At 42.1% G+C, this 15,502-nt stretch overlaps 1 protein-coding gene across 1 annotated transcript in view; it reads right to left on the reverse strand.

The window, feature by feature from the left end:
- The window catches only part of NCKAP1L (NCK associated protein 1 like), a 341,915-nt gene extending 333,156 nt beyond the window's left edge, over positions 1 to 8,759 (reverse strand). Inside the window, exon 1 of the mRNA XM_082245566.1 lies at positions 8,402 to 8,759. Within this exon, the coding sequence (XP_082101692.1) occupies positions 8,402 to 8,503 (102 nt within the window). The 5' untranslated portion in view covers positions 8,504 to 8,759. The remainder of the gene's footprint in view (positions 1 to 8,401) is intronic.
- Positions 8,760 to 15,502: the final 6,743 nt, after the last annotated feature.

Here is a 15,502-nt window from a genome sequence, read left to right on the forward strand (position 1 = left end):
TGTCCAATCACAGCAGGAACGGGTCGCCAGGCGGCACGCGTGCTTAGGGCCACTGTTAGAAATCACAGGCCCCGTTCATCCTTCCTGATGGGCTCCCCCCCCCCCAGGGGCTGCCACCACTACCTTGCCCCTCCCCCAGTGGTGTATTTTGATTTTGTGCTGCCCTAGGCAAGAATAAAAGTGGGTGCGCCCCTCCTATGTAAATTTGCCCCACCCCTTCCTGTTTAATGGATGTGACTCCTTCCAAAACTCAAGGACTACAAGTCCCAACATGAATCCCTGAGATCTCAGGAGAGTGGGGGTGAGAGGAGGGGGGTGAAAGCGAGGGGGAATAGAGAGAGGGAGGATGAGAGAGAGAGAGAAGGTGAGAAGGGGGGTGAGAGAGAGAGGGGGGGAGAAAGGATGGTGAGAGAATGAGAGGGGATAAAAGAGAGAGAGGGGGTGAGAGAGAGCGGGGAGTAAGAGACAGAGGGGGGAGGGAGAAAGAGGGGGTGAGAGTGAGGGGGGTAGAGAGAAGGGATAAAAGAGGGGGGGTGAGATAGAGAGAGGGGGTGGGAGAGAGGGCGGGTGAGAGAGAGAGAGGGGAGTGAGAGAGAGAGAGAGGGGGGTGAGATAGAGGGTGGCGGGAGAGAGGAAGGAGGGAGAGAGAGAGAGGGGGGGTTGGTGAGGGAGTGCTGGAAGAGAGAGAGGGGGTGAAAGACCCTTTAGCCCTGCCTGCAGTCCCTCCTGTGCCCTCCTGTCTGTGGGTAGGTATGTGTGGTGCAAATACCTCTCACCTCTTCTCATCCCCTGGGCCCTCGGTCAGCCTGTCTTCCTGTTGATGTCACCGCTGGGAGTGGGGACATATCGTAGCACATATCTTCTCCCCCCCATTCTTCCTTCTACCACCCCCCCCCCTTCCCTCTTTCTAGCACATATCTACCCTCCTGAAATCCCCATTACATTTCCCAACACAGATATCCCTGCCATCCCCCTCACCCAACTTACAGGGGGAAGCCACTAACAACAAAGGAGGACATGTGCTGTGTTGTTGTCAGAAGAACGTTCATTTATACAACAAATGAGACAGGATCGCTCTTGCTGTAGATCACGCTGTACAGACACACAGCCTCCTATCTTCTCCAAGGGCTGTTCACCTCCCCGGCAGCAAGAAATGTGGATAGGGGGCGGCAAGCAAACTGTGTGTGTGTGTGTGTGTGTGCAGTGCGATGCAATCTACAGTAAGAGCGACCCTGTCTCATGTGTTGTATAGATGAACATTCTGACAGGAGGGAGAGCACAACACAGCGCACCTCCTCCTGACTCTTTCCTCTCTGCCTCTACTCTCTGCTCCATCCACCCCTCTCTTTGTTCCAGGTGTGTGGGAGCGGGGGCTGGGGAAGGAGCTCAGCGGCAGCCAGCCGGGGGGGGGGGGCAGAACTGAAATTTGGGTGAGAACAAACCACCCCAGCACCCCCTAAATCCAGCCCGCTGTGTCTCTCACCCAGCAAATGAAAGCCGGCGGGGCAGGGCGGCGGGAGGGGAGAAACCGGATTTAAATTGCTGGGTGAGTGACACAGAGGGCATCGTTCCTTTTCTGCTCCACCGATCCTTCTGCTGTCCGGGCCCCCTACAGGAGGACCGGTGCCCCCCCCCCCCACCCCATCAGTGGCCCTGCATGTGCGCACTCCAGACCCAGAAGTGCTGGATCACGTACTAGGTAAGTGATCCAGCGCAGGAGAGCCGCCTTGCCACCGTATGTATACAGTATACGGTCGGCAAGCGGTTAATATGAAAGTGACTATACAAAAAATGTGGACCTAGAATCCCAGGGGTCCAACAAGGCAAATCTTTTTTTTTTTCTTTTGGATAGAGTGGAGAGGGATTAGAACACCTGTCAGGTTTTTATTGCTGTCTGTGTGCCTGTGCCCCTGTTAGGGAGATTCACCCTCTCTATTTGTCCTGTTTACCATAATCATTGAAAGTGAAAGTAAAAGAAAATCCCCAATTTTGGGTTGTCTCCAGAGAAATAATAGAGGGGAAATCTAGAGGGGACAGTTCTAGTGACCTGGGGGTTCCCAAAGAATTCCCATAATTCTCACTTCCTGTTTGGAAATGGGATAGGAAGTGAAGGGAAATCTCTGCAATAGGACACAGATGGAAAAAAAAATCTGACAGGGGTTATAACCCTCCCTTGCTCTTTACAAAATGAAAAAAAATAAATAAACAGTTTTGCCTATAGTTCTACTTTTACCACTTGCCCTCCAGAAGTTTTACCTCCCTTCATGACCAGGCCATTTTTTGCGATACTCTAACTGACAAATGCGCATTCATGCGATGCTGTACCCAAACAAAATGTATGTCCTTTTCCCCACAAATAGGGCTTTATTTTGGTGATATTTGATCACCACTGTGGTTTTAATTTTTTTGTGCTATAAACAAAAAAAGGCCAACAATTTTGATTAGCTCTCGCTGTGTAGAATCACAGCAGGAGCAAGCCGCCCGCGCCCGTTACCCAGAAGTGCAGGATCGCGTGTATATAGATGAGATGAGGTTGGTAATATAATGTAGCTGGCATGCAGAGTTGTGTGTTTTTGTTAGTATTTTTAATTTTATTTGTTGGAAGATCAGAAGCCAGTGGAGGGATTGGCATAGAGATGTGCAGAAACGAAGTGATTGGTACAGTGAGTCCAGCAGCAGCATTCATAATAGACATTAAGTAAATGTAGCACCCTCCTAGATAGGTTGCTTGAAAGGTTAGGTGAAATTTGGAGCAGTTTGTGATTGATTTGGGCTGTTCTAAGCTTCACTGACTGCAGGTTTGACTGTTTCCCCCTGCCTTCTGTAGGATTCTAGAATGTAGTGGGTTGAGAAAGGCAAGTCGGCAGCATAAATCTGGGCCTGAGGCAGCCCTGTTCTTGTCCAGGAGAAGTTTACAGCCTGAGAGGCTGCTGCCCTTCTAAGCAGCCCAGCGGAAGTTCTCCATGTGCTCATTTGAGGTCCCAGATATGCTAAAGCTGAGGGACATGTTTTGCTGAAAATTTATGGAACTAACTAAGGCATAGTTGCCAACATTTGAAAAAAATTTCCAGGGACACTTTGCAGCACAGCTATCAATTACTTACCACACCCACTTCCCTGAAGCTCCGCCCACTCTGCATAATTAATCTCCGCCTACTTATCAGATTATAGGGTCTACTTCATAAAGAGAGAATTACAGGAAATTGAAAAGGGAATTGAAAACTTGAGGCCAAAGTAGCAGAGTTGGAATAATTCTCCCATTCAGCTGCACTACTTCTGCCTAAAGTTTGAAAAACTCATCACAATTCCCTGCAATTCTAAAGTGTCAGCTTGTCGGAAGGTGCTCTGCCTCCCCCTGCTGGCGGATTTCGGAAAGTGCACCATGCTGACACCCTGGCTTCGGTGACACGTTAAATTTGCGATGAGTGAGCGGGCACAGAGAGAGAGAGACAACCTGCTGCCAGAACAACAACACATAGCTGGGGTGAGAGCGACACTGTGTGGAACAAAATTTAAAAAAAAATAAAAAAAAAGAGTTCATAGGATAAATGTTTGGCTGATATTGGGAGGAGGAATCTAAGTATCCAGGGCCATTTTGAGCACAGACCAGAGTGTAGGATCCTAGTGACTGTTTGCTGTTTCTCTTCCTTGCACATCAGTGCCATAACTTGCCAGAATTGAGTCAGGTCTTATGGGGTCTCAATGTTAATTTGGTGGCCAGAAGAGAGACTGAAGTTAGAGGCCTTGACAAAGAAAATCATTTTCTCTTATCACTTTCCAGTATTGTTGGAATATACAATGACTCCCCAAACCCCATCCAAGTTCAAGTTTGCAATAAGGCATTAAAAAGACACCCCTAGAGTGTTCATTGGGCCAGAAAAGTGTTTTTGTGTGCCTGGCTGCCACTACCCCCGAACCTAGGAAATATCAGCGGGCCCTTTCGGCGGTGAGCACTACATAAAGGTAGGCCAATAAGCAGAGAGTTGTATTAACCCAAAAGCAAAAATGTATTATATTGCAGTTTACCAATCATGATTTAGTGGCTGCATTACTTTCCTTTTTCAGGCTTATTTCCCCCACTTTTTTTCTATTGATCTGGCCAGTAACTCTTTTGATCTGGCCTGTATTAGAGTGCCTCCACTCTGGATGAAGGAGCACAGGGGCACCTTTGGACAGCATCATTGTCAGTCTGGGGGGGGGGGAGGTAGTGTTAAATGTAATAGCAGATTTAGATACACTAACAAATTAAAGTCAAACTCCAGCTAACACTTAATAAGCAGTTATAGCAACATTTTTTCCTTTTGAGATGAAGGTTTTACATAAATAAATAAAAGCCAATCATTGTAAGCACCCCTGGCACCCCTGTAAGCACCATCTGCAGGACAACTTGTTCTGTTGTAGAACAACAGACTTACTGACAGGACCACCTGGTGAAAATAATAGAAAGAAAGCCTAAAAAAACAAAGAAAACAAATGAAGCCATCACATCTAAGAATTGTTTTTGTTTACAAACTTTTTTTTTTAAAAGGATTTTTATAACAGAAGTAGCATAGTACATATTGTAGCTATAAAAATGTGTGTGTGTGTATGTGTCTATATATATATATATATATATATATATATAAGTATATGTGTTTATATATAACAGTTACTATTGTACTAGGTATCTAAATTCCATGTACATATAGATTTGCTCCTTCTCGATCATGAAAAATCACAATAAAATACAAAATTGGATACAAAAATAAGAGTACAAATACACTATAATACCAAAAGTATTGGGACGCCTGATTTTACATGCATGTGAACTTTAACGCCATCCCAGTGTTAGTCCTCAGGGTTCAATATTGAGTTTGCCCACCCTTTGCAGCTATAACAGCTTCAACTCTCCTGGAACTAAGGGGCCAAGGAGAGTGCCTAGGAGTGTGTTTATGGGAATGTTTGACCCTTCTTCCAGAAGTGAATTTCTGAGGTCGGGCACTGATGAGAAGGCCTGGCTTGCTGTCTCCGACCAAATTCATCCCAAAGGTGTTCTATCGGGTTGAAGCCAGGACTCTGTGCAGGCTAATCAAGTTCCTCCACCCTAAACGTGCTCATTGATGTATTTATGGATGTTTGAACAGGAAGGGGCCATCCCCAAACTGTTTCCACAAAGTTAGGAGCATGAAATTGTCCAAAATGTCTTGGTATGCTGACGCCTTAAGATTTCACTTCACTGGAACTAAGGGGCCAAGCCCAACCCCTGAATAACAACCCCACACCATAACCCCTTCTCAACCAAATTATTTTGACCAGTGCATAAAGCAAGGTCCATAAAGACATGGGTGAGCGAGTTTGGGGTAGAGGAACTTGACTGGCCTGCACAGAGTCCTGACCTCAACCCGATAGAACACCTTTGGGATGAATTAAAGCAAATTAAAGATGAATTAGAGCAGAGATTGCGAGCCATGCCTTCTCATCAACATTAACGCCTGACCTCACAAATGTGCTTCTGTAAGAAAGGTCAAACAGTCCCATTGGCACACTCCTAAACCTTGTGGACAGCCTTCCCAGAAGAGTTGAAGCTGGTATAAGGGTGGGCCAACTCCATATTAAACCCTATGGACTATGACTGGGATGCCATTAAAGTTTATGTGCTTGTAAAGGCAGGCGTCCCAATACTTTTGGTAATATAGTGTATATTTTATAACGAATAAATGTTTCATATAGAATTCTCCTCAGCTGTTTTTATTCCCCTTTTAATTTCTATATTTAAAAAAACATCTAAGAATTGTTACGCTGCAACGTAATGTTTGCTTTGGGGTTTAATACTGCTTTAAAGTGTCTACATTTAAGCAGTATTGTAAATTTGGGCACTTATAGATTATGTCAAGTTCTATTTGTACTATCTACTCATACATAAATGTCACACCTATGGCACTTCATATGCTGACTGGATCCACCAGCACCATCTTGATGAGACCTAATGGTGCCCACAGGTAGGTGGTCTGGTTCTGAATATTTGACAGTAAAACCCATCCTATGGGTGTGGCAATGACTTAAAAGTCCTGTATGAAAAACATAACATTACCCAATAATCTTTTTTCTGTTGCAAAATGTTATTAGCATATGAGATGGGTCTGTTTAAGGGTTTCAACACAAGATCGACACATTTTTCTAAATGGATTACATTGGAAAATGCATGAATCCTGGGTGAAAGTTGTGTAAACCTGATGTAAAAACATTTATAAATATACTCCACAGGGTTTTATAAATAAATATAGATAAAAAAATATATTAGTAGACTCCATTAATTGTAGTCCTGATAAAGTATGGAGAAAAAAATCCAAATGTTGCTAAAAAGAAACCTGTTCCAAAAGCAATAATTAGGCCTGCATAACGTCCCTTGAAAATGCTCAAGACAAAGCACAGGTTTACTTTATTGATTGCCCACCCCATGTTAACCTTTTTTTTTTCTCCCCCACATCGCTCTGTTTAGTCATCAGGTGCAAAGAAAGTACTGAATACATCTGGGAATGGGTCAGAGGCATAGCTTGAAGCTTGTGGGCCCCAATATGAAAGTTGACCTGTGTCCCCCCTACTATCACCTGGAGCTTGAGGGGTCACAGGGGTTCGCAATGGCGAGCCAATCCATGCTCAAGGGGGCCGGCGGGGTCTCCCTGTCACATTAGGTTTGACACTGTCGCTGGGGAAAAGCACTTGCCGCGTCACCCTGCGTAGGAAATTGAGTAAACTCAGGCCTGTCTTGGGCCCCCTGAATTTCCAGTTTCACCTACACAGGGTTTTGGGGCAAGCCCTTTCCCCTATGCCCAGTACAGTACAGCCCCTTCCTTCCTGCCCTGCTCACTCGTGCACGTGCACACAAGGTGGAGGCCTTATGTGGCAAGCCCCACTCTGAACTGCCAAGTGAAAGCGGTGGGCTTGTGTGCCCAGGCCAGGCCCTCTGAGTTTCCACTTATGAACAAGCACACTACTTTTCACCCAGGCCTTCAAATTTACTGAATTACCCATGCAGGGTGACGTGGTAATTGCTTCTCCCTAGCAACATAGTGTAAAACCTAATGTGAAAGGGAGGCCGCACGGACCTCTGGAGCATTGGAGGGGTTGCCATTGCAATCCCTCAATCTCTGCCTATGGTATGGGTATTGATGGGAAAGGGAGCTAAATTAAAGCAAACATGTTGCTTTGCCCTGCATACTCCTGCTATCACCACAAACAGGGGATAGCCTATTGTCATTTTAGGTCTGAGGTTGACTTAAAGTAAAAGATGTACTGGCCCTATACGCTTACTTTAAAAAGTGCACAGGCATGTGTGGGCAAAGCATTTATTTTTTTTATCTTTTTTATTTTTTTTAAGAAAGCTATTCTATTAAAGGCAACAAAACCTTTAAATGATTCTGTAGAAACAAAAAGGGTTCCTATAGTCCACTTATGATCAGCAGCAGGCTTTCTGCCTTAGGTTAGCCATATACGTGGGCTGAATAAGAGAAATCAATACATTCCCAAACCCTGTGGATGAAGGAATCTCCCCTGCCAGCTATTGTATTCTCCCAGCCGCCAACACCTGCAGATGTCAGAATACTCAAACAAATAAGGACATATTAATTTCTATATAACATATACACCGTGACCTGCTACATCATTTTTGCTTCAGTAAAGTCTGAAGAGATTCAGATTAAAATCATCCCTGTATTGCTATGAATCCATAGCAGTAAACTGCAGCATGGATGCTGATTAGTAAAAGTGGGTAACGGACACAATATATTTTGGAGGTATCTGGATGTTGATGACATTAATTATAAGTTTATGTACAGTAACTTGTATAAAAGCACACGTTTACACAATCGCCCATAGTTGGTAATGAGCTTTGAGGGTCCAAGTTGCCCAATACTCTTAAAATTCAAAGCCACCTCCCCGTAAATATCAATAAAAGTCAAAAAAGGAGGAAGAGGAATCTAAATTGCTGATTCCTGTTTTTATAAGGGTGTTGGCACATGTACTGATTTTTAGCCATTATTTTATTTTCTTAGTAAGAGTTTACAAAATGATGGCTTATGGAGTTTGTATCATTCATAGCCATTTTGTCATCTCTACCTTACAGATGTAGTAAAAAAAAAACAACATAGCTTTTGTAAGCAGCTGACTTTTCTTAAGACACAAATGTAGTTGAGAGTAAACAATTTGCCAGCATGATCAGACGGGCGCTGGACGCACTAAACCCTTTTGGACACAGAGGTCCTAAAGTCATTAGTGATATTCACATATTCTCACCAAGTAACCCCCTTCAAACGTGTCTGAGAAAAACCAAACAGCCAACCACACCCCTGCAAATCAAAATGTTATAATTGAGAATAAAAATGATCATGTAAAGTAGCAAATACTTTAGTTAAAACTGTCTTACCTTTTTGATGTTATAGATTCGGATCAATACTCCTTTCCCCCTGTCATTTAGTATCATGAGCTTTTCAGCCAGTTTGTGTTGATATGTAGAACCCAAAGCCATCTTGTCCACCAGAAAAGTTATCTTATTCTCTGCTCTGTAGATGATCTTATTCTCTCCTCTGAAAACTTTATATATTAAAATCCAGCAACCACCAAAGACTCCACATTCATCAGCGATGAGGACAAACTCTCCGAAGGCCCATGAGTGTCTGGATGGTCCCCAGAACGTAAGATTTTGGAGCAACTTCTGCTTTCTGACAGACGCTTAACTAGTCATCTAGATATTAGCTTACAATGTCTCAGACACCCACTAACAAAGAAACTTACAGAGTGACACAAAACGCAGAAGCTGACAGAGTACCTCTCACTCATACCACTTCCTCTTTGTATCTGCCTGTGGTGTCAGTTTCAGCTTTTTTTTTTAGGTTTATATCAACTGTTACTGTGCTTTTATCCTCATATCATTTTGGGGCAAAAAGTATCCTATAAAATGTAGCAAATATAACAAATCTATACTATGTATACTATCATTGTGGGTCACCAAGAAGAAAGTGCAGATTCTTAACCACTTAAGCCCCGGAAGATTTTACCCCCTTCCTGACCAGGGCCTATTTTGCGATTTGGCACTGCGTGACTTTAACGGACAATTACGCGGTCGTGCGACGCTGTACCTAAACAAATTTGATGTCCTTTTTTTCCCACAAACAGAGCTTTCTTTTGGTGGTATTTGATCACCTGTGCGATTTTTTGATCATGCGCTATAAACAAAAAAAGAGCGCCAATTTTGCAAAAATAACAATATTTTTCACATTTTTTTTATATGAAATTCCCCCAAAAAAAGTAAAAATCAAAACTTTTTAACATTTTCGGCCAATTTGTTTTATGCTACATATGTTTGGTAAAAAAAAAAAAAAAAAAATCGCAAAAAGCGTATTTTGATTGGTTTGTGCAAAATTATCGCGTTTACTAACAAAGGGAAAGATTTTTGTCATTTTTGTTGTTTTTTTTTTTAACGCGTAATGGCGGCGATCTGCGATTTTCTTTGCGGTACTGCGACATTGCGGTGGACAGATCGGACCCTTGACTGACATTTTTGACACTTTTGGGGTTACCAGTGACATTACTACAGTAATCAGTGCTATACATATGCACTGTTACTGTAAAATGACACTGGCAGTGAAGGGGTTAACTTTTTTGGAGAGGGAGGGGTTAAGTGTGTCCCTAGGGGCGTGATTCTAACTGTGATTGACTGTGAGTTGAGGTGTAGGAACAGTGATCAACGGTCCTACATAGTAGAACCGTATGATCACTATTCCTACACAGGGGAGAATGACAGGCGGCTTGTTTACATTAGCCGCCTGCCTTTCTCCTGCTCTAACGGACGATCGCGAGTGACCGGCGGACATCGGGTCCGCCAGTCACACGCGCGGGGGGCCCGTGACCGCGCGGGAGCGTGCCTCCGGGGCGCGCGCTCACTCCCTAGACCCTCACAGGCTAGCGACGTAGTCGTCACTTTGCCTGTGAGGGGCTGACCGTCGCAGTAAATAGTTGTGCGGCGGTCGGCAAGTGGTTAACCTAAAGAGGTAGTAAACCGCTGCTTTTTTTTTTTTTATCCTGCAAGGCAATGCTATAGTGTGCTCGTATGCATTGCATACTGGCAAATTATGTGAAACATACCTTAAAACAAAGTCCTCCAGAGACACGCTGTCACCGCTGAAGGTGCTTCCATCTTCACCGGATTTGGAGACTCCAGTTGTGTGAGTAACCAGAGCAGCGATGACGTCACTCCCGCACATGCGCACAAGAGACATCCTTCATGGCACATGACTCTCAGGACGGCACAGTATGCCATTCCTTCAGTGGGACATGCACCAGTTCATGTTTAGGAGATATTTACTGTACCTATAGGTAGGCCTTACTATAAGCTTATCTATAGGTAAAAGTCATGCTTGGGAGGAGTTTACTCCCACTTTAAAAATGTTTAAGTCTGGAAATTAAGTAGTAGAGTGTTGTACTGTGTTAGGCTCGGTTCACACTATGGCGATCCGACTTAGGGGGCGACCTGTGAAGTCGCGTGCACCGCGACTTCGGCACGACTTGCACGGACTTCATAAAATGAATGTCTATGCAAGTCGCTCCAGGTCGCCCCGAAGTAGTACAGGACCCTTTTTCTAAGTTTCCAATTAGAACGGCTCCTGTAGCAGTCAATGGACCGCAACGGTGCGTGACTTGTCAGGCTGACCAAGTCGCCTGACAAGTCGTGCCAGTGTGAATGGAGACTAAGCCATTGATTAATGCAGAAAGTTTGGAGTTTAGGTGGCACCCTTTGTTAACTAACTTAAGGTAGAACTAAAGACAAAACATTTTTCATTTTGAATAGCTTAAAGAGGGTGAATCTCCCTAAGGCTGGCCATACATGGGTCAAATTTTGAAAGAATTATCTAATCTTATCTAAGAATTTACATTAGAATTTCACACCATTCGTGGACCTCAGCAACAGACTATCTTCATGCAGTCATCCAATTTGAGTGATTATCTTCATGCAGTCATCCAATTTGAGTGATAGGGCATGTTGGAAATTTTTTGAAAAACAAACGATTTTCTGATCTATGATGGGAGAATCATGCGAGAAATATAATTGAAAAAGAAATGCGCATAAGTGTAAGAAAAGAAAATTCCCTGGAAGAAAGGAAGATTCCCAGCCACGAAAATAATTTTCTGTAGCAATATGTTAAATTGAGGTCTTGGTTGGTCGAATTTCGAAATCAATGGTGTCACCATTGAATCACAAAATGCACGAAATTTCTGATTTTCGAAATTCGACCCATGTATGGCCAGCCTAACTGTTACAGACAGAAATAAAAACTTGATAGGTGTTTAATCCCTCTCTACTCTATCCAAAACAAAAAAAAAAGTTTTCCCCTTTAGTTATACATTAACCACTTTCACCCCCTACCTGTCCAGGTCAGTTTTCAGCTTTCAGCACTGTCACACTTTAAATGACAATTGTGGTCATGCAACACTGTACCCATATGACATTTTTATCATTTTTTGAGACAGATAGAGCTTTCTTTTGGTGGCATTTAATCCCCACTGGGTTTTTTTATTTTTTGCTAAACAAACGAAAAAAGACAGACAATTTTGAAAAAAAAAAAGAAACCTTTTTCTTTGTTTCTGTTATACAATTTCGCAATTGTGTAATTCTTCATCTTCACTGATGTGCACCGATGAGGCTGCACTGATGGGCATAGATAGCTGCATTGATGGCACTGATGAGGCTGCACTAATGGGCACAAATGAGGCTGCACTGATATTCTGCACTGATGGGCACTGATATGTTGGACTAATAGACACTGATACGCTGCACTGATTATCAGGGCACTATTGATCAGTACCCTGATTATAAGTGTAAATATCCCCTGTAACTTAAAAACCGGTTATCGGCTGTCCTTTCCTTTGGATGCTTTTCGGTTGGCTCTCACATTAGAGTACCAGATTTTTGATGGGTGGCCACCCACAGTTGTCAGCATATAATATAGAATATACGTATTTCATTTTTGGAGCACTTTAGTAAAATTATTGAATAGTGTGAGTGAAGCTGGGACAGCAGGATATATTTTTACCACAGTCTTGTGTTTTTATGTGCACAATTTAAGTATTTTTTTTTTAATTTCAACTTTTTTGGGATTTAAATATAAATTTATAAATACATAAACATTCCAGAAAGTATGAAATTTATAAAAAAACAAACAGACAACCCATCCCCTTTTAATCCCACCCCTCCCTCCCCCTCCTCCCTACTTACATTTCTCTTTTTCCTTATTGTGCAACCTCTTTTATTTTCCACTTCACGGTCTCCCTCCCCTAGTCCACCCATATTTCTGCATATTTTTTAATTCTTTCAAATTCTGTCCACCTTTCCCATTTATTTGAGAAGCTGTCTGTCTGGTCCTCTTCTCTGCTACTTAGAGACTGGTTTCAAAGAACTGAATACATATACAATATGGAATATCTAAGTGTAGGACTTTCTGGGTCTAGCTATTTTTTTTCTTTTGGGATTACCCCCTTTGCTGCGTTTATTAAATTTGGTACACTTGTATGTTGTTTTTTTGATTTATTCGTTTTGTGAAATAGACATATCCATGGATCATCGATAATATCTACCCCTGTAATTTCCTCAATATATTGTTGTACCTTCTGTCAATATTCTCAGATTTTGGGACAATCCCACCATATGTGGGTCATTGTACCCCAAATATTACACTCCCTCCAACACAGTAGGGATTTTTCTGTTTGGCATTTTTGTGCTTTTTCCAGTTTATGTACCATCTTGCAAGAGATTTATAGTTCATTTCAATGGTGTTTATATCTGCCGCAAAGTCATGTACAGCTCTCAGTATTTTAATCACTTGTTGTTCTTTTAAACGTGTTCCTATCATTTTTTCCATGTTTCTATAAATGGAGGCATTCTCAGCCCCGCCATCCCAGTGAGCATTTTATATATCTGAGATATACAATGCTTCACTTTTGTTTGTTGTCTTCCTAATTTTTCCACTAGATTTAAATCCTTCCCAGATCTGATAGGTAGTGGTAGAGATTTCACAAAATGCTTTAGCTGAGGGTACCTCCATTCATTCAATGACATAATTTCCCCTTTGGCTTTTAATTTGTGATATGGGCTTATCTTTCCTCTTTGTATAATATATTTTAACTGTGTGTTTTTTATCCATTTACCAAATTGTGCCTAATTCCCTGGTGGAAAATATTTTGTGCCCATTTAGCTTGTATGTGTTTCATGTGCCATACCTTATATCAGCCTTTTTCAACTAGGGCGCCCAGGCACTCTGGGGTGCCTTGAGGTTTCTTTAGGGGCACCTTAGCAAAATGCCTAAAAAATGGACAAAAATGTATACAAGCCAGCAGGTAGATTCGCTTCTGAAGACGTCCAGTGGGAGGGGTGAAACGCGTCAAGCGGGGGGGAGACTTAGAGCCGCCAAACCGACAGCTGATACAAACACTGTGGGGGCGATCCTCCTGGTTCACAGGCTCAAACTCTTTTCACTGTTGTAAGTGCATTTATGCTTTTAACTTTTCAATAAAGCAAACAGTATTATGCTACAATAATCTCGCTTTTCAATGGAATATATACCATCTTATGCTGGGAGCCTTGTTTACTGCCAGAAAGAGAAGGAGCTAGATCCATCCATCCATATATAATGCTGGTTTTGATCATATTGCTGGTGAATGGGGACTAAGGAGTGGAGAACTGAGTGTCACCTGAATCCTATATGAGAAGACATCACTAGCACTCACACCCTATTATCATTGATGGACTGTTATTTTTTTGATTGCACCTTCACTTTATGTATTATTGATGGCACTGGCACTTTATGAATATTTGATTGTGTTAAATAATGTAGAGAGAAAAAGGCGCCTCCCTATAAATCAACTCGGTGTTTGAGGTGGAGCTGCCTTCAAATTTAAGTGTGGATATACTTAAATAGAAATATAAAGAAATATAGAGGCGCTACCACATGAGTAGAACAATCTATCAAAAATATCAAGGTATACTCAGTAATCCTAATATATATTCATCAAGAGTGCTGTATGTCGGTGCAACTGACCAATATAAATAAATGCACATAAATCTCTTATTAACAGTGCGTGAATTAACATAAATATATGGTGAAAAAAATATTAGCAAAAAAAGTGCTCGATCTCCCCCAACTTATCAAAACTGGTGCTGTAAATATAGGCATGCTAAACTATACAGTGAGGAAATAGTTAAATGGGTGAGTGGTTCTTGCAATAGTCCATATACAAAGTATTCAAAGCCAGGTCAGGCTACAATGTGAACCAAATATTGTGCAATAAGTGCTTAAACAAATAATAAATGAAAAAAAAGTGACAGAAATTAAAATGCTGAAAAGTCCATAAAAATTATGCGACAATTCCAAATGTGATTGGTGACAAGATCTGGTTTGTTCAGTGCTCCGTCTCTCAGTGGGTTATGGAAGTGACATATAAGTTCTGATCCTTCACTGGTGAGCTGAGGTCACTTACCAGATGCACTAAGGCCTCTGGGGACCTATAGTGCAGGTAGAGCTAAAAACAACTTTTGTATAGTTACAAAATACAAGAATAATGCAGTATGCAATAATACATTTTTATTGTGCTAACCTAACATTTAAAAGATAAACTTTAAAGAGTTTTCCTTTCTTCCTCGGGTATTGCTTCAGAACTGAGAAAGAGGAAAACTCTCAAAAGCTTTTCTTTATTGTTTAAAGCAATTTCAGCAAACAGTTTACGTAGTAATAGCCCCTAGTATTGGTGCCAGTTTATGCAGTAATAGCCCCTAGTATTGGTGACAGTTTACACAGTAATAGCCCCTAGTATTGGTGCCAGTTTACGCAGTAATAGCCCCTAGTATTGGTGCCAGTTTATGCAGTAATAGCCCATAGTATTGGTGCCAGTTTAGACAGTAATAGCCCCTAGTATTGGTGCCAGTTTACGCAGTAATAGCCCCTAGTATTGGTGCCAGCTTATGCAGTAATAGCCCCTAGTATTGGTGCCAGTTTACGCAGTAATAACCCCCCAGTATTGGTGGCAGTTTATGCAGTAATAACTCCTAGCTTTGGTGCCAGATTATGCAGTAATAGCCCCTAGTATTGGTGCCAGTTTACGCAGTAATAAAGCCTAGTATTGGAGCCAGTGTATGCAGTAATAAAACCTAGTATTGGTGCCAGTTTATACAGTGATAAGGCCTAGTATTAGTGCCAGTTTACCCAAGCAATAAAGTCTAGTATTGGTGCCAGTTTATGCAGTCATAAAGCCTAGTATTGGTGCCAGTTTATGCAGAAATAACCCCTAGTATTGGTGCCAGTTTGCACAGTAATAAAGCCTAGTGTTGGTGCCAGTTTACGCACTAATAAAGCCTAGTATTGGAGCCAGTTTATGCAGTAATAAAACCTAGTATTGTTGCCAGTTTATACAGTGATAAAGCCTAGTATTAGTGCCAGTTTACCCAAGCAATAAAGCCTAGTATTGGTGCCAGTTTATG

The sequence above is a fragment of the Pelophylax lessonae genome (genome assembly GCF_965119305.1).
Source record: "Pelophylax lessonae genome assembly, chromosome: 2".
Classification (NCBI taxonomy): domain Eukaryota; kingdom Metazoa; phylum Chordata; class Amphibia; order Anura; family Ranidae; genus Pelophylax; species Pelophylax lessonae.